This window comes from Drechmeria coniospora, chromosome 01 (genome assembly GCF_001625195.1).
Source record: "Drechmeria coniospora strain ARSEF 6962 chromosome 01, whole genome shotgun sequence".
Classification (NCBI taxonomy): domain Eukaryota; kingdom Fungi; phylum Ascomycota; class Sordariomycetes; order Hypocreales; family Ophiocordycipitaceae; genus Drechmeria; species Drechmeria coniospora.
The window spans coordinates 509,887-534,489 of NC_054389.1; the positions used below are offsets into that span (position 1 = coordinate 509,887).

At 62.3% G+C, this 24,603-nt stretch overlaps 14 protein-coding genes across 14 annotated transcripts; 5 read left to right on the forward strand and 9 right to left on the reverse strand.

The window, feature by feature from the left end:
* Nucleotides 1–243: 243 nt before the first annotated feature.
* Nucleotides 244–498, forward strand: DCS_00112 (uncharacterized protein; the record flags this gene model as incomplete). The annotated part of the gene is made up of 1 exon (XM_040797454.1): nucleotides 244–498. One exon carries the CDS (start codon nucleotides 244–246, stop codon nucleotides 496–498), a length of 255 nt encoding a protein of 84 aa, XP_040658337.1.
* Nucleotides 499–873: 375 nt separating this feature from the next.
* DCS_00113 (Leucine Rich Repeat domain protein) lies at nucleotides 874–2,202 on the reverse strand (the record flags this gene model as incomplete). Its single annotated transcript, XM_040797455.1, has 1 exon — nucleotides 874–2,202. One exon carries the CDS (start codon nucleotides 2,200–2,202, stop codon nucleotides 874–876), a length of 1,329 nt encoding a protein of 442 aa, XP_040658338.1.
* Nucleotides 2,203–2,601: 399 nt separating this feature from the next.
* DCS_00114 (Phosducin-like protein 2) lies at nucleotides 2,602–4,290 on the reverse strand (the record flags this gene model as incomplete). The annotated part of the gene is made up of 5 exons (XM_040797456.1): nucleotides 2,602–3,304; nucleotides 3,355–3,483; nucleotides 3,525–3,673; nucleotides 3,733–3,770; nucleotides 3,825–4,290. The coding sequence occupies 5 exons, from the start codon at nucleotides 4,288–4,290 to the stop codon at nucleotides 2,602–2,604; spliced, it is 1,485 nt and encodes a 494-aa protein (XP_040658339.1).
* A 358-nt stretch (nucleotides 4,291–4,648) lies between these two features.
* Nucleotides 4,649–4,834, reverse strand: DCS_00115 (uncharacterized protein; the record flags this gene model as incomplete). Its single annotated transcript, XM_040797457.1, has 1 exon — nucleotides 4,649–4,834. One exon carries the CDS (start codon nucleotides 4,832–4,834, stop codon nucleotides 4,649–4,651), a length of 186 nt encoding a protein of 61 aa, XP_040658340.1.
* A 214-nt stretch (nucleotides 4,835–5,048) lies between these two features.
* Nucleotides 5,049–5,255, reverse strand: DCS_00116 (uncharacterized protein; the record flags this gene model as incomplete). The annotated part of the gene is made up of 1 exon (XM_040797458.1): nucleotides 5,049–5,255. The coding sequence occupies one exon, from the start codon at nucleotides 5,253–5,255 to the stop codon at nucleotides 5,049–5,051; it is 207 nt and encodes a 68-aa protein (XP_040658341.1).
* A 440-nt stretch (nucleotides 5,256–5,695) lies between these two features.
* Nucleotides 5,696–6,325, forward strand: DCS_00117 (ribonucleotide reductase inhibitor; the record flags this gene model as incomplete). Its single annotated transcript, XM_040797459.1, has 1 exon — nucleotides 5,696–6,325. The coding sequence occupies one exon, from the start codon at nucleotides 5,696–5,698 to the stop codon at nucleotides 6,323–6,325; it is 630 nt and encodes a 209-aa protein (XP_040658342.1).
* Nucleotides 6,326–6,504: 179 nt separating this feature from the next.
* Nucleotides 6,505–7,815, reverse strand: DCS_00118 (uncharacterized protein; the record flags this gene model as incomplete). Its single annotated transcript, XM_040797460.1, has 1 exon — nucleotides 6,505–7,815. One exon carries the CDS (start codon nucleotides 7,813–7,815, stop codon nucleotides 6,505–6,507), a length of 1,311 nt encoding a protein of 436 aa, XP_040658343.1.
* A 242-nt stretch (nucleotides 7,816–8,057) lies between these two features.
* DCS_00119 (uncharacterized protein) lies at nucleotides 8,058–9,711 on the forward strand (the record flags this gene model as incomplete). Its single annotated transcript, XM_040797461.1, has 2 exons — nucleotides 8,058–8,265; nucleotides 8,354–9,711. 2 exons carry the CDS (start codon nucleotides 8,058–8,060, stop codon nucleotides 9,709–9,711), a joined length of 1,566 nt encoding a protein of 521 aa, XP_040658344.1.
* Nucleotides 9,712–10,465: 754 nt separating this feature from the next.
* DCS_00120 (prp38) lies at nucleotides 10,466–11,248 on the reverse strand (the record flags this gene model as incomplete). Its single annotated transcript, XM_040797462.1, has 1 exon — nucleotides 10,466–11,248. One exon carries the CDS (start codon nucleotides 11,246–11,248, stop codon nucleotides 10,466–10,468), a length of 783 nt encoding a protein of 260 aa, XP_040658345.1.
* Nucleotides 11,249–11,520: 272 nt separating this feature from the next.
* On the forward strand, nucleotides 11,521–12,174 carry DCS_00121 (uncharacterized protein; the record flags this gene model as incomplete). The annotated part of the gene is made up of 1 exon (XM_040797463.1): nucleotides 11,521–12,174. The coding sequence occupies one exon, from the start codon at nucleotides 11,521–11,523 to the stop codon at nucleotides 12,172–12,174; it is 654 nt and encodes a 217-aa protein (XP_040658346.1).
* A 2,743-nt stretch (nucleotides 12,175–14,917) lies between these two features.
* Nucleotides 14,918–16,641, reverse strand: DCS_00122 (uncharacterized protein; the record flags this gene model as incomplete). Its single annotated transcript, XM_040797464.1, has 4 exons — nucleotides 14,918–15,840; nucleotides 16,067–16,415; nucleotides 16,532–16,540; nucleotides 16,600–16,641. The coding sequence occupies 4 exons, from the start codon at nucleotides 16,639–16,641 to the stop codon at nucleotides 14,918–14,920; spliced, it is 1,323 nt and encodes a 440-aa protein (XP_040658347.1).
* A 1,020-nt stretch (nucleotides 16,642–17,661) lies between these two features.
* DCS_00123 (uncharacterized protein) lies at nucleotides 17,662–20,408 on the forward strand (the record flags this gene model as incomplete). Its single annotated transcript, XM_040797465.1, has 5 exons — nucleotides 17,662–17,768; nucleotides 17,908–18,009; nucleotides 18,081–18,840; nucleotides 19,061–19,253; nucleotides 19,735–20,408. The coding sequence occupies 5 exons, from the start codon at nucleotides 17,662–17,664 to the stop codon at nucleotides 20,406–20,408; spliced, it is 1,836 nt and encodes a 611-aa protein (XP_040658348.1).
* Nucleotides 20,409–20,683: 275 nt separating this feature from the next.
* On the reverse strand, nucleotides 20,684–21,086 carry DCS_00124 (uncharacterized protein; the record flags this gene model as incomplete). The annotated part of the gene is made up of 2 exons (XM_040797466.1): nucleotides 20,684–20,767; nucleotides 20,823–21,086. The coding sequence occupies 2 exons, from the start codon at nucleotides 21,084–21,086 to the stop codon at nucleotides 20,684–20,686; spliced, it is 348 nt and encodes a 115-aa protein (XP_040658349.1).
* An 882-nt stretch (nucleotides 21,087–21,968) lies between these two features.
* DCS_00125 (cytoplasm to vacuole targeting Vps64) lies at nucleotides 21,969–24,544 on the reverse strand (the record flags this gene model as incomplete). The annotated part of the gene is made up of 3 exons (XM_040797467.1): nucleotides 21,969–23,093; nucleotides 23,149–24,260; nucleotides 24,391–24,544. The coding sequence occupies 3 exons, from the start codon at nucleotides 24,542–24,544 to the stop codon at nucleotides 21,969–21,971; spliced, it is 2,391 nt and encodes a 796-aa protein (XP_040658350.1).
* Between the last annotated feature and the right edge of the window lie 59 nt (nucleotides 24,545–24,603).

Genomic DNA, 24,603 nt, shown 5'->3' on the forward strand with positions numbered 1-24,603 from the left:
TGTTCGCCGGCAGAGCGAGTCCGTCTCATGGCTCTTTCGGCATGCTTCTTTGCCCTCGTCGCCGACATCGAGCGACGGCTGGAGCGCTGGCGGCATTTACCACTGATTTGGTCATGGCTCCCTCCGTCATCAGCCGGCGTCGAACCCTAGAATCTCGACGCCGCACCCAGTATCCGACGTGCCGGCCGATGGTCGTCTTGCCGGGTCCATGGAGACGCTCTGGAGACAGGTTCGGCACGCGTCATGTCGAAAATGCCCGAGCATGGGAACGGTCCCTTTCGTGACTCGTGGAAGCTCGTCGCGAAAATGCCCATCCGCCGCATCCAGGATCCGAATGCATCGGAGGCCATGTCCGGTCTCGTCATTCCCTTTGCTGGAGAAAGAGACACCCCGAGGCGAGGATGGGGAGGGCTCTTTGTGTCGGGGCTCGTCTCTCGTGGAGACGTTCGTTTCCCGCGCTCGTGTCGACTACCGTGTTGCCACAGCTGCAAAGGATAGAGCCCGTTGTCATGGTCACATATATTCGCCGCCCACATAGCCGAGGCCTTCCAGAGGAGCACAGGCACATGCGAGCTCTGAGCAGAGAAATACGCCCTAGGAAGCGGCACGTTGTCGATCTTGCTGCCATCCCGTTTGCGGAGCGGCTCGAAATTGTTTGGTGACAGACGTCTTGATCAGCGTGCACGGCGCAGGCCTCCCAGAATCCATGGCGCCTAGGACCAGGTTTCAAACGCGTCGCCTCGACACGGGCGGTGTCACCATGCATCGATACCGGCTGAGCAGACGCCGTTCGGCGCACCGCGTCCGTTGGGGTTGGGAAAAAGTTGCTTGAACGCGTGAATTATTGTACTTGTGTCATAACGGCGCCTTCCATCACTCGACGGCAGCTCCGAGCTTCCTCATGGCGCACACCCACGAGCACATCCGGTGGAGAAAGGGCACGGCATCGCGCCGGCTGGGCGTCCCGTCCAGCTCTCGCCATTCGATCCATTCGACCGTCGGCACGACAATCAAGCGTCGACACCGCGAGCAGCCGAGGCCGCCCATCTCCTTCTGCCTCGTCGTGCGCTCCAGCAGCCGCCGCAGGTGGCACAGGCCGTCCGGCATGTAGTGTTGGAGCTCCGCCAGCTGCGTGCTCGAGTGGCAGCTCCGGAGGGCGGCCTCGACGAGGCTGGGAACGGCGCTCGGCCGGTCGGCGCTCGCGGGCGCGCCTCGATCGACGGCGACCAGCTCCGTCTGGGGAAGCGTAAAGGTCGACCTCACGCCTCGCGAGTCGGACACTTGCAGGTGGGATCGCCCGAGATGCCGCGCCGGCCGTCGCCGTCCCGCCGGGTCCCCTTCCTTCCTCGGCTCGAACGGCTCGTCCGGCTCGTAAAATGGGTTCGGGTGCGCGACGAGGTCCAGGTCCCCCTCCAGCAGTTCGAGCAGCTCCGCCGGCAGCCACCGCAGCTCGTTCTGCGACACGTTCAGCTGCCGCAGGTTTCGCAGCCTCGAGATGGCCGCCGGGAGCTCCGTCAGCCTGTTCCCCCGCAGGCTCAGGATGGTGAGGTGGGTGAGGTCGAAGAGGGCGCCGGGGAGCCGTTGCAGGAGATTCATGGCCAGGTACAGCTTGAGCTCGGGCTCCTTTTGCTCAAAGGCGACGTCCTTGGTCACGACCGGGATGCAGGCAAACGTCGCCAGCGGACTGACGGTCTCGTCCGAGAGCTCCTCGAGGCCCATGGACCAGAAGTCGATGGACTCGTCGCCTCGCTCGATGCATTGGCGGATCCTGTCGCGCGCCGCCGCCTCGGCTTCCGAGACGCGCGGCCCGGCCTTTTCGGGCGGCGGCGGCCTCGATGCGGGCGGCGGTAGCCTCGATGCGGGCATCGGCGGCACGTCAAAGTCGTCGGTGCTGTCGCTGCCGAGGAAGACGCCGCTGTCGACGGGCACCAAGGTGCGCTTCCGCTTCGGCCGGACGGAGCCGACGCCGACGCCGTCGCTGGCATCCGACTCTGGGTGCTGCTGGAACCAGGAGCCGACGTAGCGCTTCTTGCACCGTCCCTGCACGTAGTTGTCCAGGCCCGGGTCGTCATCGCTGGAGAAGAAGGCCGGGTCGCTCGAGCACAGGCTGCCGCGGACGCGTTTGCGGTTGAACCTCTGCGACTTTTCGTCCCACGAGACGGCCGGGGGGGGCAGTCTGGGGAGCGACGGCTCGTCCGACATGGTGCGGACGCCCGAGATGGGTTCCGTGTGCTCGCAAGCACGCTGGGGAAAATGCCAGATGGACAGGACAATGACGACGGACAGGACGATGACGACGGACAGGACGATGACGACGGACAGGACGATGACGACGGGCAGGACGATGACGGACAGGACGATGACGACGGACGCGAGAAGAGGGTTGGGGAAGACGCGTCACGTCACGAGCCGGATAAACCAGGGTCCGCCCCGCATCGCGCTGGTGTGGGGTAGCTTGTCCGAGGTGGCCGCGGCGAAGCTCCGAGCCGTCGAAATCGACAATTCCGTCGCCACCAAGACAATACGGGTGCTCCGTACTCGAGTCATCGAATGCTCTGCTCTGTCTTGCTTTGTTCTTTGCAAATGCGAGTACTGCGTACATCAATCCCAGTCGTCGTCGTCGTCGTCGTCGTCGTCAGTGGTGCCTCTCGTCACGCCAGCCAGCCGCTCCTCTTCGGCGTCCTCGGCCTGCTGCCTCCTCTTGACGACGCGCATGTCCTTGTCCGAGACGGCGCCGACCTCGACCAGCACGTCGTCCACCTGACGCATGCCCATGCGCACGCCGCCGACCGTCATGAGCGTCACCACCTGCTTGACGATGTCGCCCTTGTCGTAGACGAGGATGGTCGGGCAGTTGCGGTCGGGGTAGTTCTCGATGGCCTGGCTCGCGCCAATCTCGCAAAACTTGACGTCTCCGTACTCGCGCGCCGCCTGCCGCCAGAGCTCGGTGAGGACGCGCGACTCGACGTTGGTGCCCACGGTCGACGTGAGGTTGACGAGCACCGGTCCGTCCCGCGACGCCTCGGTCACCTCCCGCTGGTAGTCGGGCTTCGATATCGGATAGACGGAGCCGTGGACCGAGGTTTTCTGCAGGCTGTTCAGCTCGGCCATGCGCTTCCGTCGGTACTGGTCGAGAAATTCGTCGTCCTCGAGATCCTCGAGCTCGTCGAGCTCGTCGAGGTCCTTGCCCTCGAGCCGATTCTCGTACGCGAGCCGACGGCCCTCGGCGAGCGCCTCCTCGATCATGGGCGTCGGGCTCGGCGGCTTCTCGGGGATGACGCCATGCTTGCGCAGAATGTCATTCCTGACGGCGTCAGCTGTGGGCGGGCGGAGGGGGCTCGGCGACGGGCGTACCATTCGGTGTCGGCGTTGGGGTCGTCGATGGGGACGGCGATGCGTTGGTCGCCGGGAGCCGCCATGATGCTGCGGCCCGAGAGAGATCGGTGCACGTCGTCGGCGGCGTCAAGGAAAGCAAAGCGGCCGCTGCAAAGACCCAACTCGACGCATCACGGTCGAGCGTCCACTCACTCTGGCCGGCCGCAGCCTCGCGGCTCGCACTGAAAGTCAGAGGCCCATTTTTACGGGGCCCCACCTGTCGAGGTTCACCGGCGAATCGAGGCGCACGGGTGGCGTCACGTGAGAATGGGCCTGAAAACCCTAGCGCGCTAGTCTGCTTTGGCCTTGGCCGTCAGCCGACGCCCCTCGGTGCACCGAACTTTTCGCTAAACTCACCTTCCGCGAGACGCCGTCGACAGATCCAAGCATCAATCCTCGCAAGACGGAATCAAATCAGTCAAGATGGTGGGCACACCGAAGCGCCGCACCACGGACCGCCGCTGACGAAGTTAGGTTCTCGCTGTCGATCTCCTCAACCCTTCGCAGGCCGCCGAGGCCAAGAAGCACAAGCTCAAGGTACGCGCTCGCTCGAACGGCCGAGGTCCCCAGTCGACGACGGAGACGGACGACGGTGACTGACGATGACGGCGACAGACTCTGGTCCCCGCGCCCCGGTCCTTCTTCATGGACGTCAAGTGCCCCGGCTGCTTCACCATCACAACCGTCTTCTCGCACGCCCAGACCGTCGTCATCTGCCAGGGCTGCACCACGGTCCTCTGCCAACCCACCGGTGGCAAGGCCCGCCTGACCGAGGGCTGCTCGTTCCGAAGAAAGTAGACGTTTGTTTCGGGGTTGGTGGCATCGATCTGCACGAATGGCGTTTGACATGTCGACATATCTCCGCGGATAGACGATGGCACCCATCGGCGTTGGGGTCCGGATATCTTGCGACATCTTGTTTCGTGGCCTTTACCGGGCGGGAGTGGAAGCGCAAAAGACCAGAGAAAAGTACTGCACGCTGGATGGCATGAGCGAGTTATACTAGACGGCTGGCAATAACTTTACGATCAGTCGCGGGTGCCCGTCGGTCTGCCGGGACGCATGTGGCCCATGTGCACGGCAAATGTGTCGAATCTGGGCTGGTGCTCTTCCCGGCTCTCTCTCCGTCTCTCTCTCTCTCTGTCTCTCTCCGTCTCTCTCTGTCGGTCGCAACGCTCCGTGTCGGCTGGTGCGGCGAGCCAATGTATATTGCTCAGCTTGGGTTCCACATGGATGGGAGAAGACACTGGGCCGTCGTGCTTTGCCGCCGTCGTCATTCGACCGACCTGTTTCGATATTCAAGCGCTCCTGCCGATGATGTCTCGCCGCCGCCATCGGTGCCGCCATCGGTGCCGCCAGTTTGCCTGCTGGCTTCGTTGATTTCCTGCCTCTCCTTGCCACTCGCGACCCTCCACGAGCGCTCGAGGAGTGCCGGCGTATCATCCGCATATCGTTTCATGCCTGGGGATTTTTGCGTCCATGGAAAACGGCAACAAAGCAGCTGCGGAAGCTTCTCCACACATTCGTCCATGCAAATACTGATGACACCCACCCATTCGTGCATCGTACTCGTCATCAGCAACGGGCATGCCCAGACAGTCGAGAACAACATTTTGCCACGACACGGCCCATGGCCACAGTAGAGGCATGACGTGAAAAGAGGAGAGTCACGCCTAACCAGTGCATGCGTCGTATGGAGCCGAAGATGCTGTCGTTTCGAGACGCATGTTCGGATCACGGATTTGCTGAGCTGCCCTCAACCCTGCCGCCTGCTCAACGTCCCACTGCTGCTCGGCACAGGCATGCCGTACGCCATCGATCATGATGTCCAGATTCATCGCCAAACTTGTCCAGTCGGTCGAGGTCGAGGTGGACGACATTGTTCGCTTGCTCATGGCATTGTGTGCCGTTCCTGGCGAATCAGAGGTGGTGGAATAAGCTTTGCTGGTCGGCCAGTCGGCGCGAATCCGTCGCGAGGAACGCGATCGCAGGAAGACCCACTTCCTCCCCCCCCCCATGCGGATCCTGCATCGTCGAACCTCGTTGCATAATTTGCATACCTCCTTCACCCTGCCAACCTGACAACCTCCCCCCATCGACCTCATCCTCATCCTCATCCTCATCCTCATCCTCATCCTCATCCTCATCCTCATCCTCATCCTCATCCTCATCCTCATCCTCATCCTTTTGTACATTAGCATCATCTCCACTCCCCTCCACGCCCTCGGACGATTCCCTCTCATATCGCCGGCACCCCGACAGGCCAAAGCAAAGTCTTCCAGGCTGCAAAGGTCAAACGACTCTCGTCGACGTCTCCATCATGTCCGCCCGAGCGAAGCGTCCCTTTGCTGGGGCGGCGGCCGATCCGTCGCAGCGCCACATCACGTCCTTCTTCGCGCCCGGCGAGACCCCCGAAGCCGGCCGCACGCCGCCGCCGCCGCCCCTCCCGGCCAGCGTGCAGGCCAACCTCCTCAGCGTCGGCATGCGCGTTCGCAAGTCGGTCCCCGAAGGCTACAAGACGGCCGGCCCCAGCGCCTTCAAGCTGTGGACCGACAGCGCCGTCGTGTCGCCCTCGCCCTCCCACCTCCGATCGGCCGAACTGCTCCCCTTCTGCGGCATCAACAAGGTCGGCGGTCTCGACGTCCAGCCGCTGCCCGAGCGTGCCGTGCCCGATCTGGACGCCGTGCCCGAGCTCAGCATGTCGCAGGAAACCGTCGACGAGGAACCTTGCCGCAAGCGCGCGCTGGATGATGAGGATGTCGTCGCCGTCCGGACGCAGGTCGGCCAGGGCATGGACAACAACCGCTTGTTGGCCATCCCGAGATCCCGTCGCAAACCGACGCGGCGGATGGTGAGCTCGGCGAACGAGGGTGCCGTCGAAGTCGACGTCGAGGACTTTGAGGAGGCCGAGTTTCTCGTTCTCGACGGTGTCATGGACACGGCAGACTAGCACGCCGTGCACGGATGCGGCGGCATGATTCGGAGTCGGCGTTGATGGATACGCTCGGATGAGCGCGGGCCGTGGCATTGTTTGAGGTTTTTTCTGTTCCTCGTGGCTTTGTTCTTGTACCATTCATGTATGCTTTTCCAGCATGTCCTGGCGGGTATCATAATAGCGTCATGGCATCATTACATGCCCACAAAGGGCTCCCGAAAGCTGAGCAGGTCCCGCTGCCCGTAAAACTCGCCCGCCACGGTGAGGATCATGGTGAGGGTCGCGCGCATGTTGATGCGCAAACGCAGCTTCGCCTCCTCCTGGCCGTCCGGCGGCTCCAGCCGGGACAGGAAGGCAGCCTTGGCGGCTTCGAGGGCGTCCTCGCCGTCCGAGAGCTCCATGGCGACGGATTCGTCGTCGGCGTCGGCGGCCCGTGCATCGCCATCATCGTCCCGGCACTCTCCATCGCCTCTGCTTTCGTCGCCCGTCGTCGTCGTCGTGCGTGCTCGCTCCACTTCACGGGCCGTGACGTCGTCGGCCGGTCCGGTCCCGCCCTCGACATCGTCCACCTCGCCAGCTTCGTCCAGGTCCTCGGCCTCGCTTTCGCTCTCGTGCACCCCCAGGTCGACCTCGTCCCTCAAGGCGGCCATCTCGGCGAGGCTGCGTCCCAGAAGCACGGCACGGCGTCCGAGGTCGCGAATCCAGCCAATCTCCGAGTGGTCCAGCTCCCACGGCTCCGGCAGCCGGGCGAGCAGGCCCCAGACCCACTGGCTCGTCCTCTCCGAAAGCGTGTACCCCTGATGCAGAAACTTGCCGCCGAGCAGGACGCGGAGGATGCGGATGACCGAGTGCTTCGACATGACGGCCAGCTGCTTCGGGTGCGGGTCCGTGGTCCGCAGCAGGTTGGACCAGACCCTGTGGGTCGAGGACTTGGGACCGAGGGGAGCGGCCGTGGTCTGGAAGGCACACGACGTGCGCTTCGCCTCGTTGGCCGGCAGCTCCGTCCGCAGCACGCCTCGGAGTCGACGGTATCGGGCGAGGACATGTTGGCAATAGGCATCCTGGAGCTCGGTGCTCGCGTCCTCGACGGGCGAGTCGGACCGTGCGATGAAGGCACCATCTTCATACCACCCTCTCTCGTCGATGCCGACGGGGGCTTGCCCATGGAGCTCGGGCGGTAGCTGGGGGCCAATCTGCGTGGCAGGGGCCGCGAGCAGATGGGGGATGCCAGTGGCCTCGTGTCTGGACGAGTCAGCCGTCCATCGCCAAGACGGAGCCAGAAAAACTTGCCTCACGGAAAGGAGATAGGCCATGGCGTCGGCGTCGTCCTCAAAGTCGGACTCTTCCCCGAGGGGGATCGTCGTCATCTCACCGACGTTGGAAAAGACGTACTTTTGACCCCATGTCGGATCGACGGCGGCATTCTGGTGCTGGTGGAGGGATGGCGCGCCCGTCTTGGGCCGTTTCGGTGCCTCGCCGTCCTCTTCGTCGTGGTGCCGTTTCATGACAATCTGACGAGAGTTGGGAGTGATAAACGGAGATGCAACGTGAGTGACGGCGGCCGAGAGAATAAAAGGTGAGGTTCAGGAAATCAAGATTCCAGGACCTTTGCTACCATCTCACGGGCCGCCCCCACCCGATGCTCTATCGTGCCCAGGTACCAGTACATCTAAAAAGGCGGCGCGGCAGGTGCATGCAGAGGTACCGCTACGGAGGATGTGATATGCACCTAGACGCGGTAGATTAGATGAGCACCTCTCGACTTTGGTGCGGCAGCCTTGCCACTCCCATCCACGACAGAGTCACCGTGGACGACTCGATTCCTTCCAGAATTGCCCACCAGCTCGCTCATGTCTTGCTGACAATGAGGGCGGCATGCGTTTGCCGTATGCCTGTACGGGGGAACCGGCCTAGCCAATGGCGGAGAGTCGATGGCTTCAACCATTTCGTCGGCGGTAAGGGCTCCTCGAACGACACGTGCTTTCGGACGATGTGCTTTCGAACGACGACGTGCTTTCAAACGAAGCTGATCCACGCCCTTAGGCAAAATCGACAATGTCCCAGGAAACGGTTTCAAACTCGCCGTCAAAGATAACATTGCCACGGCCAAGCTCCCGACGCAATGCGCCTCCCGGATCCTGCTCGACCATCAGTCGCCCTACGAGGCCACCATCGTCGGCCAGCTACGAGCCCGCGGCGGCCGCGTCGTCGGCAAGACCAACATGGACGAGTTCGGCATGGGCTCGCACTCGACGAATTCGATGCACGGGCCCGTCGTGAACCAGCTGTCGCGGGACGGCGAGCCCCTCTCGGCCGGCGGTAGCTCGGGCGGGAGCGCCGTCGCCGTCATGCTCGGCGACGCCGACGTGGCCCTGGGCACCGACACGGGCGGTTCGGTGCGGCTTCCGGCGTCGTACACGGGCGCCGTCGGATATCGTCCCAGCTACGGCATGCTGTCCCGTTACGGCGTGGTCCCGTACGCCAACTCGCTCGATACCGTCGGCTTGATGGCGAGGAACGTGAGGCCCTTGCTCGACCTCTTCGATACCGGCCTCGACCGGCAGCACGACGCCAAGGATCCGACGTCCCTGTCCGAGGCGACCCGTCGGCGGTGCTCGAGCCTTCGATCCGGCCTGGCGCGCAACTCGGACCTCACCGTCGGCGTTCCCTCGGAGTACAACATTGCGGAGCTGGATCCCGTCGTGCGCCGAGCCTGGATCGCCGCCGCCGAGCGGCTGGCCTCGTCGGGTGTCAGCGTCGTGCCCGTGTCCCTGCCGTCCACCAAGGAGGCCCTCTGCGCCTACTACGTGCTCGCGGCGGCCGAGGCGTCGTCGAACCTCGCCAAGTACGACGGCGTCCGCTACGGCGTCCGGCGGGGAGACGGCGGCGACACCCTATACGCCGACACGCGCGGCGAGGGCTTCGGCGACGAGGTCAAGCGCCGCATCCTGCTGGGCACCTACAGCCTCAGCTCGGCGGCCATGGACAACTACTTTCTGCAGGCGCAAAGGGTGCGTCGGCTGATCCGCCGCGACTTTGACCGCGTCTTCCGGCTCGCCAACCCGCTGTGCGAGCCGGTCCAGTTTGACCTGAGCGATCTCGCGGCCGACACGGCGCTCGAGGACAAGCGCGGGCCGGCGCAGGTGGACTTTTTGCTCTCGCCGACGACGCCCTCGTGCGCACCGACGCTGAGCGACGTCGCGGCGCGGGGCAGCCTCGACGCCTACACGAGCGACGTCTTTACCGTGCCCGCGAGCCTCGCCGGGTTGCCGGCGGTGAGCGTGCCGGTGCCGACGGAGGGGCGGCTGCCGGTCGGCATGCAGCTGACGGCACAATTCTGGGACGACAGGCGGGTGCTCGAGATGGCGGAACGGTTGATGACGACGACTGCGAATCAATGACGCAATTGTATCACGGGCGGCAGCCGGTCGGCATGCCGCTGGCAGGGCAATTCTGGGACGACGGGCGGGTGCTCGAGATGGCGGGCGGGTGCTCGAGAGGCGGGCGGGTGCTCGAGAGGCGGGCGGGTGCTCGAGAGGCGGGCGGGTGCTCGAGAGGCGGGCGGGTGCTCGAGATGGCGGAACGGTTGGTGACGACCACTGTGAATCAACAACGCAATTGTATCATGGGCGGCGGCCGGTCGGCATGCCGCTGGCAGGGCAATTCTGGGACGACGTGCGGGTGCTCGAGATGGCGGAACGGTTGATGAAGACGACAAAGGTGATTCCATAACGCATTTGTATCATTCAGCGGCGGTGTCTACGCTTGTGCTGGGCGTGCAAGCTATGCATATACTTTGATGCTATTTGATGTGCCGTGTCGTGATGAACAGAGCTGTGCTGTGCCGTGATGGGCAAGGGCTTACTATGCCGTGATGAGCAGAGCCTTGCTATACCGTGATGAGCAGAGCCTTGCTATACCGTGATGAGCAGAGCCTTGCTATACCGTGATGAGCAGGGCCTTGCCATACCGTGATGAGCAGAGCCTTGCCATACGTTGATGAACGGAGCCTTGCCATACGTTGATGAGTGGAGCCTTGCTATACCGTGATGAGGGCAGTCATGCCATTCCGCAACGCAACGTGTCGTGCTCCCGATGCCATGCCATTGCTTGAAGATGCTTTCTTGGTCGTCTGGCTCGGGTCGTCAAGGTGCTTCAAGGTGGTCGTGATGAGCTTCGCGACCGAGACCGACTCGACGTCTCCCCATCGCTCCGATTCGCCTCCCCCTGCTCCTCGCCATTCTCCTCATCCTCGTCTTTGTCTCGCTCGCCACTGTCGCCCTCGCCCTTGTCGTCTTCGCCCCCGTCGTCGTCCTCTTCCAGCAGCGCCTCCAAATCTCCGAGGGCGCTGACGCGCGGCTCCAGCACCTCGAGGTCCTCGAGCGTCTCACGCTTCGGCATCTTCCACAGACTCGTCGCGCAGACTCGGTCGCTGGTCAGCAGCTCGTCGACAAACTCGTCAACAAAGGTGAGCCGCGTGCCGGCGCGTCCGCGGCGACGGAGCTTGCGGCGATCGTCGAGGTAGGGCTCGAGCGTCTCGTAGACGTCCTTGGCCTGGCGGGTGAGGCGGACGTAGAAGCAGGCGAGGGCGCGGAGATACTTGAAGGCGTCACCACCAAATGTCAGGTACTCGCCGAGGACGGCGTCGCTCGGGCCGAGCTCGAGGAGCTTGAAGGCGAGGCAGAGGAAGGGGCTCGGCTTCTGCGAGGCGCCGAGGGTGCCGCCGATAAAGGAGACGTGCTCGACGACGCGGTCCACGATGTCGGCCTCGTTGAGGGCGAAGCACTGCTCCTTGTAAAAGTACGAGTCGACGATGCGATCCATGACGGCCTTTTCCATGATGGTGGCCGGGTTGAGGCCGTTGGGCGCGAGGGCGGCCGAGGAGCCACGCTCATCGAGGAAGCGGCGGGCGTCGGCCCGAACGACGTCTGGCTTCATGGTGTCGAGGAGGCCGAGGCGGATGCGGATGTTTGAGATTGGACGCAGCGTATCTGGGTAAGCCGTATTCTTTGGCAAATGGCTCACCGTCGTACTGTAAGTATTGTTAGTACAGTGGAAAGCTGGTGGGGTCGCCGGGGAGAGCTGAGTGCATGGGGCGAGGCGATAAGATTGTTGCCGTGCCAACGACCATCAGCAGATGAGATCATCGGTGGCGATGCTGATCCGACGACGACGCAGACGACCACACCACGTCGACGACGACCCTCTTCATGCTCCGCGTCCAAGTCAAGATGCGCATGCGAAAAGTCGTCCTGACCTCGTCCGAGGTGTCGGTCCTGCTGTCCATCACAACCAGTGGGTGTCCCCTCGCCGTCCTTTTGTCGCTTTCCTTTGCCTCGGCTGCCTCTCACGGCGTCTTGCTCACCTGCGCAGTTGTTCTCTGCACGCTCGCCCTCTTCCTCAGCGGCTACGCCCTCCAGCAGCGCACCCTCCGCCACCTGCGGGCGGCCATCCGGCCTCGCGAATCGCTGCCCTCGCCGGAAGCCGACGTGGCCGACCGGTTCCGGAGAGACACGACGGAGCTCGCCGACGGCACCGTCGTGGTCATCGGCTCGGCCGCACAAGCCGCAGAGGCAAACCCGACGGCCCGGCGGAAGACGGAGGAGGCCGCGGGCGACGTCGAGAAGAAGGGCACCGACGGGGCGTCCGAGGAGCAGCTCGCCGTCATCGCCCAGCTTCAGGCGCAGGTGGCGGCCAAGTCATGGGGCGTGCCACATCCGGACCCGCTCAGCAAGAGCAAGATTCCCATCACGGCGGCCGAGCGACGACGGTTGATCAAGGAAGAGATTCGACGGGCATCGCAGGCGGACGAATCAGCCTACCGGCCGCGGAGGCGGTGGTACTGGGACTGCGGAAAGGCGTAGAGGAGGCAGGCGACGGAGGAGAGCAAGCGATCAAGGGATGCAGCGTGCGACGGCATTGAATCATTTCACGTGCCAACGAATGAGTATACGGAACGAGACGGCCTGGTAATTGGGAGGAAGTTGGATCGAGGCATGAGGGAAGAATTTTTCGAGGCATACGCAATGACATGGACAGAGTGGAAGGTGCATTTTGCAGCTACGCAGAGGGCATGCATGTAGAGGGTATCATGCAATTACCAAGTACTAGGTACTCACGGTTAGTACATGTGCGCTGTGGGCAAGGCTCGCAGCAACTCGGCGTGAAGCCAACCGTATGAATTACTGATACGGAGCACTGTACACCTACGGCACACCCAAGTACACTCACCAGGTGCTCATGTACGGAGTACAAGTGCAGAGCTTGGGGGGTAGGTGGTCACAGGTCACTCCAGATGGAGGTACTTGCAGATGGCTCGACGCTACCGAGCACGACAAGTACCTGTATGGATAAATGCTAGCGCAAGTACTTGGAGACTCGGAGAAAGTGCTTTCCGACTGCTTCCCGTCAGGTACCAGGTACTAGCGCATGGACTTTGCACCGTGTTCACCTAAATACTGCACAGTATTTAGGTGCACGTACAGTACAAACATTATTACAGTGCAAGTGATTACTGTAGTTGTCCTCGGTACTGCACAGTAGTACTGTAGTACGCAGAACAGACAGTACTAGGTACCTACTGTAGGTAGCAGAACAGACAGTACCTACTGTAGGTAGCAGCAATAACTTCTAGGTAGGTATCCGTACCTACCTAGGTAATAGTAGTTGTACTTATTTGCAGTACTCCGTACTCCGTACTGTACACCTTACGTACTAGGTACTGTACTTCTACTCCGTGCTTAATACAGCATGGACAGAGAGCTGGCAAGGTGGTACAAGCTAGTACATGTACAGAGTACAGAGCGCGGTAGGAGAACTTGTACCTGCTTGTACCGGGGCCAGCGACGCCGCAAACGGCAATCCGGACAGAGGAGACGCTCTCCACGGCCATTCTGAAACATCAGCGACCACACCGCCATCCTCGACGGATGCCGTCCCGCCGTTCGAGGAGTCGTCCGAATTCATCACGATGCGTCTCCGCCTTGAGCCTCGGCCGGCCTCGGCCTGTGCCTGAACCTCTGCCCATGGCCCAGAACAGCCAGGGTCCATCGGCGGCCCTTGTCGTGCGTCGTCGCGCGCGTCATTCCAAGTTGGCGGCGCAATTAAACATGGCGTCCAGGTCACGTGCGTCTCATGCCGAGACACGGTGATGGGGGCGTGCCTGGGCCGGGGGGCTGACGGGCATGCCGTCCCTGCAGGGGCACGCAAGCGTTTGCATACGGCGGAGAGCGAGGTGGGAAGAGAGTGCGGCGAGGCAATTCCAGACGGGTACGGCGAAACGCATGCATGCATCGTCCGAGGAACTGCTGCGAGTGCGACGGCGCATCACGCGGAGGGTGCATTCTTTCACGGTGGAGACTGCAGGGTCGCACCGGGACCACCGAGGACTGATGAAGCCAAGAGCCGGATGCGCTCCATGGCAGCGGCCGAGCAGAAAAGGAAGATGGAATTGAATGCGACGACTTTGCGGGTGTCGCCGGTGGTCGGTACGAGTAATAATAATACGGAGTGCTGTACGGAGTGCTGTGCAGAGTGCTGAACGGAGTGCTTTACGGAGTGCTTTACGGAGCGCTGTAAGGAGTGCTGTACAGAGTGCTGTACAGAGTGCTGTACCGAGAGCTGTATGGAGTGTGGTATGGAGTGCTGTACGGTGTGCACCACGGAGTGCTGTACGGAGTGCTGTACGGAGTGCTTTACGGAGTGCGTTACGGAGTGCTTTACAGAGTGATTTACAGAGTGCATTACGGAGTGCTTTACAGAGTGCTTTACAGAGTGCTTTACAGAGTGCTTTACAGAGTGCTTTACAGAGTGCTGTACCGAGTGCTGTATGGAGTGCTGTACCGAGTGCTCTACGGAGTGCTCTACGGAGTGCTCTACGGAGTACCTGTACTCATGGATGGTCCCGTACTCATGGATGGTCACGCTGCACGCACGAGCACTGTACTGGGACGTGCTGTATTATATGTACACGACAGGTAGTAGTACTGCTTGTAGTTGTGCTCATTACTCGCAGTTGTACAGTAACTAGTTGTACTTGCCCAAGCCCATCGGTTGCTCGGGTGGCCAGAAATGAAAAACAAAAAAGGCACTTCCCAGCAAGAGCAGTGCACGGCTCGGAAAATCAATGTGGTATATCCTAAACGCTAGCATAAACTCCGAGAGGCCGTAAGGTGATGATGGTGGTGAGTAAAGGGAGGTTGCCGTCGGCCGCCACGGTTGGGAGAGGGGAGAGCATGGAGGCGAGGTGGCGGATGAGGTGGCGGGTGCCGACGCGGCGGGCAGGCTAGGTATGGACGCTCCCGGCTTCACTGCCGTCCTCGCTCTCGCCGCTCATCACGTCGTCCGAGCTGCTGAGCGACTTGTTCATCGGCGGCCGCTGACGGTGCGGCGTGGCGGCAGTGGTGCGAGGACGCGGCGTGGTGCGAGGGCAGTGCGAGGACACGTCGGCGTGGCGATGGAACGAGCCCGAGGGTCGAGCGACGGCCTCGTCAGGTGACTGGCTGGACGAGTCGAGACGGCGACAGGCAGGCTAGGCTCGGCCGTGTCAGGTGACCGACTGGACGAGTCGAGACGGCGGCGGGGGGCAGGCTAGGCCAGCTCGCCAGATTATATGCTCCCGGCTTCGCTGCCGTCCTCGCTCTCGCCGCTGCTCATGTCGTCGGGGTTGAAGATGACGCCTCGCCTCTTCCAGCCGGAGCGCTTCATCATGTCGTCGAGGCTGCTCAGCGACTTCATCGGCGGCCGCTTCGTCGTCGCCGTGAGGCGCTTGTAGCTGAAGTTGGGCATCGACTGGTGGCCCTGCGGCCGCACGCGAAAGGCTTCGCCCTCGTCGAGCTCGACGTCGTCGTCGGGCGTGTCCGGGATGTCGACCGAGTTGATGGTCGAGTCGGACCAGCGGGACGTCGGCGGAGGTTGGGCGTTGCAGTCGTGCTCCTCGTCCGGCTCCGGCACCGTCTGCTCGTGCGTCGAGGCCGAGACGCGGCGCTCGTGGTCGAAAAAGGCCGCCTCGGCGTCGTACGGGGCGTCGACGCGGAGGCTCAGGAGAGGCCGGTCCTTGAGACGGGGCGGCGGCTGGAAGGGGGGGTGCAGGGCGAGGGGTGCGAAGCCGCCGGTGGAGGGCGTCACGGGCGGGCAGTCAAAGGTCGACGAGAGGGAGCTGCCCGAGGAGAGGGAGCAGCCGGAGAGGGAGACCTTGCGGATGTGCAGGTCGCGGGGTTTCGCCTTGTGGCGGCCGAGGATGGGCATCGTCGAGGGCCGCGGGTGGGATGATGCTGTTGGGTGGGATGATGGGCGTTGGGTGGGATGGCGAGAGCTGTCGTGGAGAGAGGGGTCGTGGAGAGGGTGGTGGTGGGTGGTGGTGGAGAGAGGGAGCTGCCGAGGAGATGGAAATCTCGAGGGCTCGAGGGAGATGAAATGGAGGACGAGGACGAGGTCGAATGCTGGCAACGGGCCGGTGGTGGAATGGAATGGTCGTGGGCTGGCGGCGGAGGAAGAGACGAAGGCGGCGGTGGTGATGTTATATCCGTCGACTGTCCGGATACAGGTAGGTTCAGCAGGTCGATGCGTACACCGACTTGCGTAAGTGGTACTTTGGTGTGTTGCAGTACGTACCTACCTAGGAGGTACCTAGTACCTACGACAGGGGTGGTGGTGCTGGGGGGTGACGGCACCTACGGAGCACCTGCTACGCAAGGGTACGTACCTAGTACTTACAGTACTTACAGCGAGCACCAACTTACTGTACAGTGAACGTACATGTACTGTACAGGCCGTTCATGGCGCTGGAGGGGGGGTGGATGGCACCCGAGGTCTCCCGGATCGGCGTGGTAGCAGTGGCGGGGGGGCCTCGAGCCACATCGCGTCGAGCAGCCTGTCGCTCAGGCTGGCGGCTGACGGGTGAAACAGGCGTGCGTCCGCCAGGGGATTTTGCATTCGTACAGTACGGCGAGCCACAACGGCGCACTGGCCGGATGGTCGGGTCCGGCTCGACGGGAAGCGCGGCGGCCAAGGTGACATCAGCGAATGCGGTGGCGGCGACCGATGTTACTTGCGAGCGCGTACGAGTCTCCGTCCGTACTCGTATGTTGCGTCCAAGGCGTCGCTGCTAATAATACCAGGTGGTGCCGTTGCAACACACGTCATGCTGCACTGTGCTGTACTGTACTGTGCTGTACTGTACTGTACTTACTGTACTTACTGTACTGTACTGTACTTACTTACTGTACTGTACTGTACTTACTTACTGTACTGTACTGTACTTACTTACTGTACTGTACTTACTTACTTACTGTACTTGTACAGGTGTCGATACTAGTGCCGAGCATGTGCATGCTTGTAACTGCACCACTGCACATGCGAATGTTGCTGTAGCATACACCTAGATACAGCACTTGCATGCGTTTTCTGTCGGTGTGCGGTATTATTAGTAAGTACAGTTACTGCATGTACAGAGTGAGTACGGAGATGTGCTTCCTACGTAGGTAAAACTTACCTTGGTTCCAAGTATCCATCTACGCCGTACCGTATCCATCTACCTAGCATCTACCTTCGCCCAGGCCAGCCCTTGCCCTTACTCGGACACCAGCCGTAATAATACTCCGTCATCACAGCACCGTACAGGTGTGCTGCACTGTACTGAACGCCGTACTGTAGGTGTACCGTACTGTAATTCCCCTACCGAACACATCACGTGCCGTATTCTTCCACCCCTACCGGCGCTTCGTTCCGCCGAGAAGCCAACACCGTTCCCCGTCCGTGACCACGAACTACGCCGACGTCATGGCACTCGCGACGCCGACGACGGCGGGCGCAACGTCATGGCGACGTGAGGGCCAGCCTCGTTCCTCGCGCCAGCCGTTCGGCGGGACCTGACAGGGACAGGGGACGCAATGGTGCCGCGCCCCAAGTACCGGTACACGTCCTGGAAAAGTATGACGAGCACCCTACTAGTACCTACTGTGGGGGTCGAAAAGTATTTGCCTACCTTCAGGTACCATTTTCTGCCATGTTAGATTGGACTAGGAATGTGGTACCTAAGGGTAGGCAAATACCTTTTGCCACATACTGTAGTAGTGCAGTGTTACTGAGTGATCAGGCTTTGGCAGCTACCAGTGCAACTACAGTAGTTGTACATGTACATGTTAAGCAATACATGTAATTACGAAAAGTAATTACTTACTTACATACCTAGTAGGTACTTGTCCGTACACTGCAGCCAGTACTCCGTATTGCTGCATCGTATCATGACAAATACACCGACTCCCTAGTGCTCGTCGCACGTCACCCCTGCGAGCTTCCGAGCTTGGCGCTCGCGTCGGCGCCCTGGCCCTGCTGTGCCGAGCGTCGCCGTCATGATGCAATCTCGTGCTTGCTTTGACCGAGCTCCGTCGGCCAGCCCTTGCGCTTCCCGTCGCCTCCTCTTCCCTTGCCCGCCGTTCACTCGCCAACGGCAGCACACGTAAGCAACCCTGGCTGGCTGAGCCAAGGTGCGCCGACAAACTCTCCGTTGTCCGTGCGCGTACTGTCCATGTACTGTACATCTCCGTGCGCGTACTGTCCATGTACTGTACATTGCCCGTACGTACACTGGCAAGCAGGTACGGAGACGAGAGTGCCGGATACTACGGTGTGCTTGCACAGTACCGTGCTTTGTTTGTCGGTGCAGGCTTGACAGGATATATACCAACCTACAACTACGTGTACGTTGTATGGGCCATGCAAGCACCGATGCTGGGTTGCTGGGTGCTATTGTGCTGAGATGCTACTGTAGCCTACCAGCATACATGGCTGTGGTGGCGCCTGTGCGTGCACATGTTCTCGGTGCGCCTACCGCCGTACTCCTTGCACAGTGCATCGAGCACTCTGTAATAATATCAATACTTGCTCCCTACCAAAGTCGCCGTCGTTGCGTTCCAGATCTTGCACGACGGCCTGCCCTGCGAGAGGCACCTACGATTGTTCGCGCCCAACTGCCCGCCGTGCCTGTGCCGTGCCGACCGTCCACTGGCTTGGTGCCTCGTGAGGCGTCAAGGTCGCCGCCGCCGCCTCACCTCTGTCGCAGGCACCACCACCGCCGTCGCCGCTCCTGTTTTTTTACTTTCCCGGCAAACCCAACGGCCTGTCGCCTCGCCTCCACCGCCGAACTCGATCCAGGGCAGCCCGGAACAGCTACCGAATGCGGTTCCGCGGAAAACCAAGACGCCAAGGCGCGACGCTCTGCGTCCTCGTGTCACCATCTCGACCCTGGTGTTCGTCCAGCGAATGGCGAGCGCCGGAGGAGGAGCAGGCGTCGACGGAATCCTCAGGCCGACGGAATCCTCAGGCCTCCGACCATGGTGCTGGCGCCCAACAGCAAGTGCCGCGCAATAATGGCATCGAGTATTCCTTGCACGGCACCGCAGAGACCGTACCATCCGTACGCCGTCATTGTCCTTGTGCTCACTTGCTGCGCTGCTGGTGCCATCGTCGGCAGCCCCTCCGGAAACGAACCATCCTCGTACTGTGCTGGTACGCCTAGGTCCTTGCCACCGGTACGTGCATCTAGCCATTTGCATGTACAAGTACATGTACTGTACTGTACTCTGTACTGAGCGTGCGGAATCGGTACTTATGTACTCCATACTGAGCGTGCAGAAACTCCATGTACTCCGTACTGAGCGTGCAGAATCTCTACAATACTGGTGTTGGATGACACTGTCCTCGCTTCGTAAGTGGTTGTACTATAAGGTACGTGGCCATGTATCGATACAGACAAATGACGCCATTGCCATCTCGCACAAGTACCGTACAGTGCCTGGGACAGTGCCGCGAGTGCAGGCAGGCGCACTCCGCATACCACCTGCCCCGACGTGCAGGGAACGCTTAGAGAGCGGTCACGTTTGGAAGGAGCCGTCGGAGCCATGTTTGGAAGGAGCCGTCGTCGCCGTCGTCGCCACCTGTGCAGGTACGGTGCTCCGTGCCACGATCGCGTGCACTGTGCGGCGGCGTACGTACCGCAGAGGTACTGGTGGGGGCGGCACACCAGGGCTCCGTACCTGCGCGGTACCTGCGTGCGCATAGTGCGCGGCCGGCTGCCGTACTGTCGTCCGTTTCGTCGACGAGCGACTGCCCTGCCCTCGGCGATGCGAGGTGAATCCATCTTCCTCCATCATCGCCCTTCGTCGCCCGCACCATGCCATCTTTCCGTCGACGCCCGCCAGCCACGTCTCGTCCTCGATGCTGATGCTGACGCCGAGATGCTACGTTGTCGTCGGAGTTGCGTCCCCTCGCCTGAGCCCGCAACCCTCCGGAGCGGCGTGGCGTAGGTTGCGGCTTGCTCGCGCCTTGCCCCGACTTGGCCCGCCCGAGGCTGCATGCGGAATCGTCTCGGCCGGCGTGACGCCCGAGCTCGCCAAGGCACCAATGATGACGCCTTTCGGACCCAGCCAACGTCCGCCGTGGCTTCACGCCGTCGTCGTCGCCCATCGTCAGGCACGCGGCGGCAAGGTTCGCTAGCACTGGCACCGCAACCTCGAAACGCGTGGGCGACGAGGGCCCCGAGGCAACTGGGAGGCAACCGGAGAAACCAGGAGGAAACCAGGAGGAAACGACAACGAAACCCAACGCGCCTCGATCGAGGCAGGGCCGGCCGGCTGGCCATCCGCTGAGCTTCGCCGCCCCGAGCCTCGGTCGATCTCACCCGACGACGGGAAACCTGCCCCTCGCTTCACCGTGGCGGAAAATGGAGAGTGGCTGGCCATCCGCCGAGCTTCGCCGCCCCGAGCCTCGGTCGATCTCACCCGACGGGAAATGGAGAGTGGCTCGACGTGACATTCATTCCCCACGTCTTGGGACCGAGCGAGACCGCCGAGCGACGCTTCTCGGCCAGCTTGGCAGCGCACCGAGGGCAGGAGATGCCGTGCATCGCCGCCGCAAGCCATTCGAACGTACCATCGTCCTTCCTTCCCTCTCCCACCATGACCTTGCCCTCTCCGTCGGGCGGGGAGGAGAGCGTGGTGGCATGTCCTCGGGTCAAGTCGGAGGCATGCTCGCTGCCCGAGCTCGCCCTCACGCCGCCCATCGACCGCCATCGCAGGTCAGGCACGACCGCCGCCGATGACCTTGTCGAGCTTCGCCGCCGATGACCCTGTCGAGCTTCGCCGCCGATGACCTTGTCGAGCTTCGCTGCCAATGACCTTGTCGAGCTTCGCCGCCGATGACCTTGTCGAGCTTCGCCGCCGATGACCTTGTCGAGCTTCGCCGCCGATGACCTTGTCGAGCTTCGCCGCCGATGACCTTGTCGAGCTTCGCCGCCAATGACCCTGTCGAGCTTCGCCGCCGATGACCTCGCCGCCGATGACCTTGTCGAGCTTCGCCGCCGATCCCACGCTGCCGTCACCGCAGGATGCCGTCGCTCTCGCCCGGCAGTCGCTCCACGCGCTTCTGCTCCCAGTCGTCGAGGTCTCTCCCGGCGAGCCGCTGCGCCGTCGCCGTCAGCACTGCACCGTCGGCGCCCATCTCGTTGTCAACCTACGTAGTACTCGTCCTTCATGTTGACGCGTCGCGCCGATCGTCGGACCCCGAGCTCCTCGTCCTTGGTCAGCTGCCGCACCTTGCGGTCGTGCCGCTCGTACCGTATCGCCGTCGCCGGCGTCAGCACGAAGGAGCCGGCGATGATGACGGCGATAAAGGGCAGCCCAAAGGTGAGGAACGGCCGCCTGTTCATGAGGGCGCGGTACCGCGATCCGACCGTGTGCTCGCCCGACGGCCGGAACTTTTTGCTCTGAAAGGCCGGCATGGCGGATGGCGGATGAGCGGACGCGTCCTGTCGACGAGTTGAAATATTCAATCGAGAGGCAGAGGCCGAACGAACACGGTCGTGAAGCGGAGTGACGAGAGCCGTCGTCCGAAGTGGTCAGAGACTGCTTGAATTGTGGTCAGAGACTCTGCTTGAATTTGTGGGGCATGCCGCCGCTGCAGCTCGGCACAAAGTCACTCTGATGAACTTGTACTAGTACATGAACTGAACAAGCAAGTGCACAAAGTGCCGAGTACATGTACATACTTGGACTGTTACTCGTACAGTACTTACTGCACTACCAAACGCATTGTACCACTACCGTACTGTATTAGTAACAAAGGTACTTTACGGAGGACAGTAAGAAGTATTCAGTACTTGCACAACTGCTGCGTGCCCAGGTAATGAACACGGCGTAACTTGTGCAAGTACATGTACTCTGTATTCCGTACTCCGTACTGCGTACAAAATGCATCATCTACACACATCCATCGTCACGATGCGCAAAAACAGAGCACTCGTCCGTGGGTGAATTCAGGGCCTTTACGGTACCTTTGCGCCGACAAATCGAATCAACAAATTGTTCATTCTATTATCCGTAGTCCCATGCCCGTCCACGCCGCTGCGGCACGAGCCCGTCTCCGTCGCCGGCGCGCCTCTCCCATCCCTATAGGGTAGCTCCCCTCCATCGCTGTCGCCGCGTCGCCCGTCGCCCGTCGCCAAATCGGAACAGGCATCGAATATAAACAGGCAGGCTTGCTCGATCCAATCCATATGAAACACAACGAGCGATGCCGACGCCCACCGAAAAGTGTACAATACAAACTGGTATACCCGACAAAGGAGAGAGCGGCCGGGAGCGGCGGGAAAGGTCGTCGTCAATCATCGCTCGTATCGGATGGACCGGCCGTCGCTCCAGCCGTTTATGTACGCCATGAATCCCATGCCGATGAGGACGACGCCCAGCATCGAGGCGAACGGGAGCACCTCTTGCAGCTCCATCGCCCGCGTGCCCGGCGCGCTGGCCGTCATGGTCCCTCCGGCCTGACGTTTCGCGCTCACCGGCGGCGCCTTGCCGGCGCCTCGGCTCGGTTTCCTGTCGGCCCGGGCCTGCGCGTGCGCCTGGGCTTGCCCCTCGGCCTCGGCCTTGGCCCGCAGCCGCAGCACCATGTCGGCGAGGGAGGCGCGTTCCGTGTCGCGTTCCGACTCGGCCGTCTCGCAGCGCTGCCGCCACGTCTGGAGCTGCTCGCGCAGCTGTCGCATCTGCCCGTCCATCGAGTTGATGCGCGCGAGCAGGTTCGTGACGTCGGGTGACGTGACGGCTTGACCATCGGGCAGGCCGTCGGCCTTTGTGTCGGACGCGGCGTCGGACGAGGCCACTTCGGGGGCCTTCCCGAGCGCCGCGACGTGTCGTTCCGTCGATGACTGCGTCGAGGTCGGCGTCACCTCGTCGACGGACTGCTCGAATGTCGTGTCCACGGAGAGCGTCGGTCCGGGCGCTGAATTCGGCCCCGAGGCCTCTTCCCGCAAGCCCCCTTCACCGGCCGAGCCGGACGCGATGCCGTCGTCCAGCTCTCGCTCGTGCGCCTCGACGGACGCTGCTCCGACCGCGTCGGCATCGAGCGTCGCGCCCGTCCGATCCTTCAGCCGCCGCGCGACATCCTCGGCGAGCTCGCGCGCCTCGCGCTCCCGGGCCAGCATGCCCTCGAGCTCCCGCAGCCGGACGGCCTGGCTGTCAAAGTCGCGCCGAGCGTTGTTCAAGGCCTCGGTGAGCTGCATGATCTGCACGTCCCGCACCGGCGACTTGAGCTTGCGTTGGTCCGGCTTCTCCGGCAGAGGTTGCTGCGGGGGCGGCGCCGGAGGGTCCGAGAAGCGCGTCTTGTCGCGGAACATCTTGGGCTCTTCCCTTTCCAGATCCTTGACGTCGTCCTTGGACAGGAGCGTGCGGACAAACTGGTTCGTGCGGGACAGGTCCTGCGCCTGCAGACGCGCGTTCCGCATCTCCGCCTGTCGTCGCGCGTCAGGACCGCGAGGGGGGCAAGGGGGCAAGGCAAGGACTCACCGTCAACCGCTTCAGGATCTGGTCGGTGGCGATGGGCGCGAGGAAAAAGGGACGCTGCCCGTTGACGGGTGCCGGCCGGCCCATGGGTCGCCGAGGTCCGTTGGGCACGAGCATGCCGTTGGCCGGGTCGAGGTCGCCAAAGTTCATGTCGAGCACGTTGCTCGTGTTGCTCAGGAAGCCGGCGTGCTCGACCTTGGCGGCGACCTTGTGGTGCACCACCGTCTTCTGGTCCTCGCTGACAATGTCGATGCCGAGCTCGAGGTGGTCCGCCGTCTGCAGCTCGTGCGGCTCCGACTCGCGGTTCTCCTGGGACAGGCGAGTGCCGTTGACAAAGGTGCCGTTGGACGACTTGACGTCGCGGATGTAGATCTTGCCGTTTCGCTCGGCGAAAATCTCGGCGTGCTGCCGCGACAGCACCTTGCTGTCGAAGAAGCCGTTGGCCGGCGTCGGCACCGTCTTCTGGTTCGTCTGCCGGCCGATGCGGAGGCTGTCGGGCGCAAAGGGCACCGCGATCGTCTTGCGCTCAAAGGTGCCGTTCAGGGACAGCAGGTAGAGGACCGGCTGGCCGGGCGGCAGCTGCGTCGGCGACGCCTGGGGGGGCTCGGGGCGAGCCATCTGGGGTTGGCCGTTGGGCCGTGGCGCGAGCCGCAGGTCGTCCTTGGACCAGCTCTTGGGGCGCTTGCGTGACCACTGCAGGTCCGAGGCCGACGTGGTGGTGTTGGAGGAGAGGGACGACGTCGACGAGGCCGACGAGGACGAGTTGGACCGCGAGAGCTGCTTCCGCAACATGCCCCTCTCATCGGCCCAAGGCCGGGAGACGAAGCTTGGCGGTGCGGCGACGGCCGTCATGTGCGCGGTGATGGCCGGTCGAGGATGACTTTGAGGCCGATGCCGATTGCTTTCAACGTCGTTGTCAAGGACGATTTTGACGACGGTTTCGACGACGACGGTTTCGATGACGGCTTCGACGACGGTCTCGACGACGGTCTCGACGACGGTCTCGACGACGGTCTCGACGACGGTCTCGACGACGGTCTCGACGGCAATGTCAAAGACGATTTCAACGACGATTTCAACGTCCTTTTCCGCGTCGCTATCGACACCGTTGCCAACTCAACCTCAATGTCGCTCGCGGTGCCCAAGAGGATGCGGCGGGAGGATGTGCAAGCGTAGTCGGGGAGGGAGATCGGTATGCCAAGGAATCGGTAGACAGCCGGGCATGACGTAGCCGTAATCACGCACGCAGAGGTATCGCGCGAGGGTCGCTGCCGCTGTCGGAGGCCAACTCCGACGGTTTGAGCCAATTCAAGGCATGATGTCGTGTCGGCAGTTGGTCAGCGGTCGAGCCTTGCTCACGTGATGACGTCTGCGCATCAACGTTTGGCCGCCCCCGCATCGGCACCCGCACCCGGCAGCCGTACCCGAGGCTATCATTGGCCCCATCAGGCTATGCCT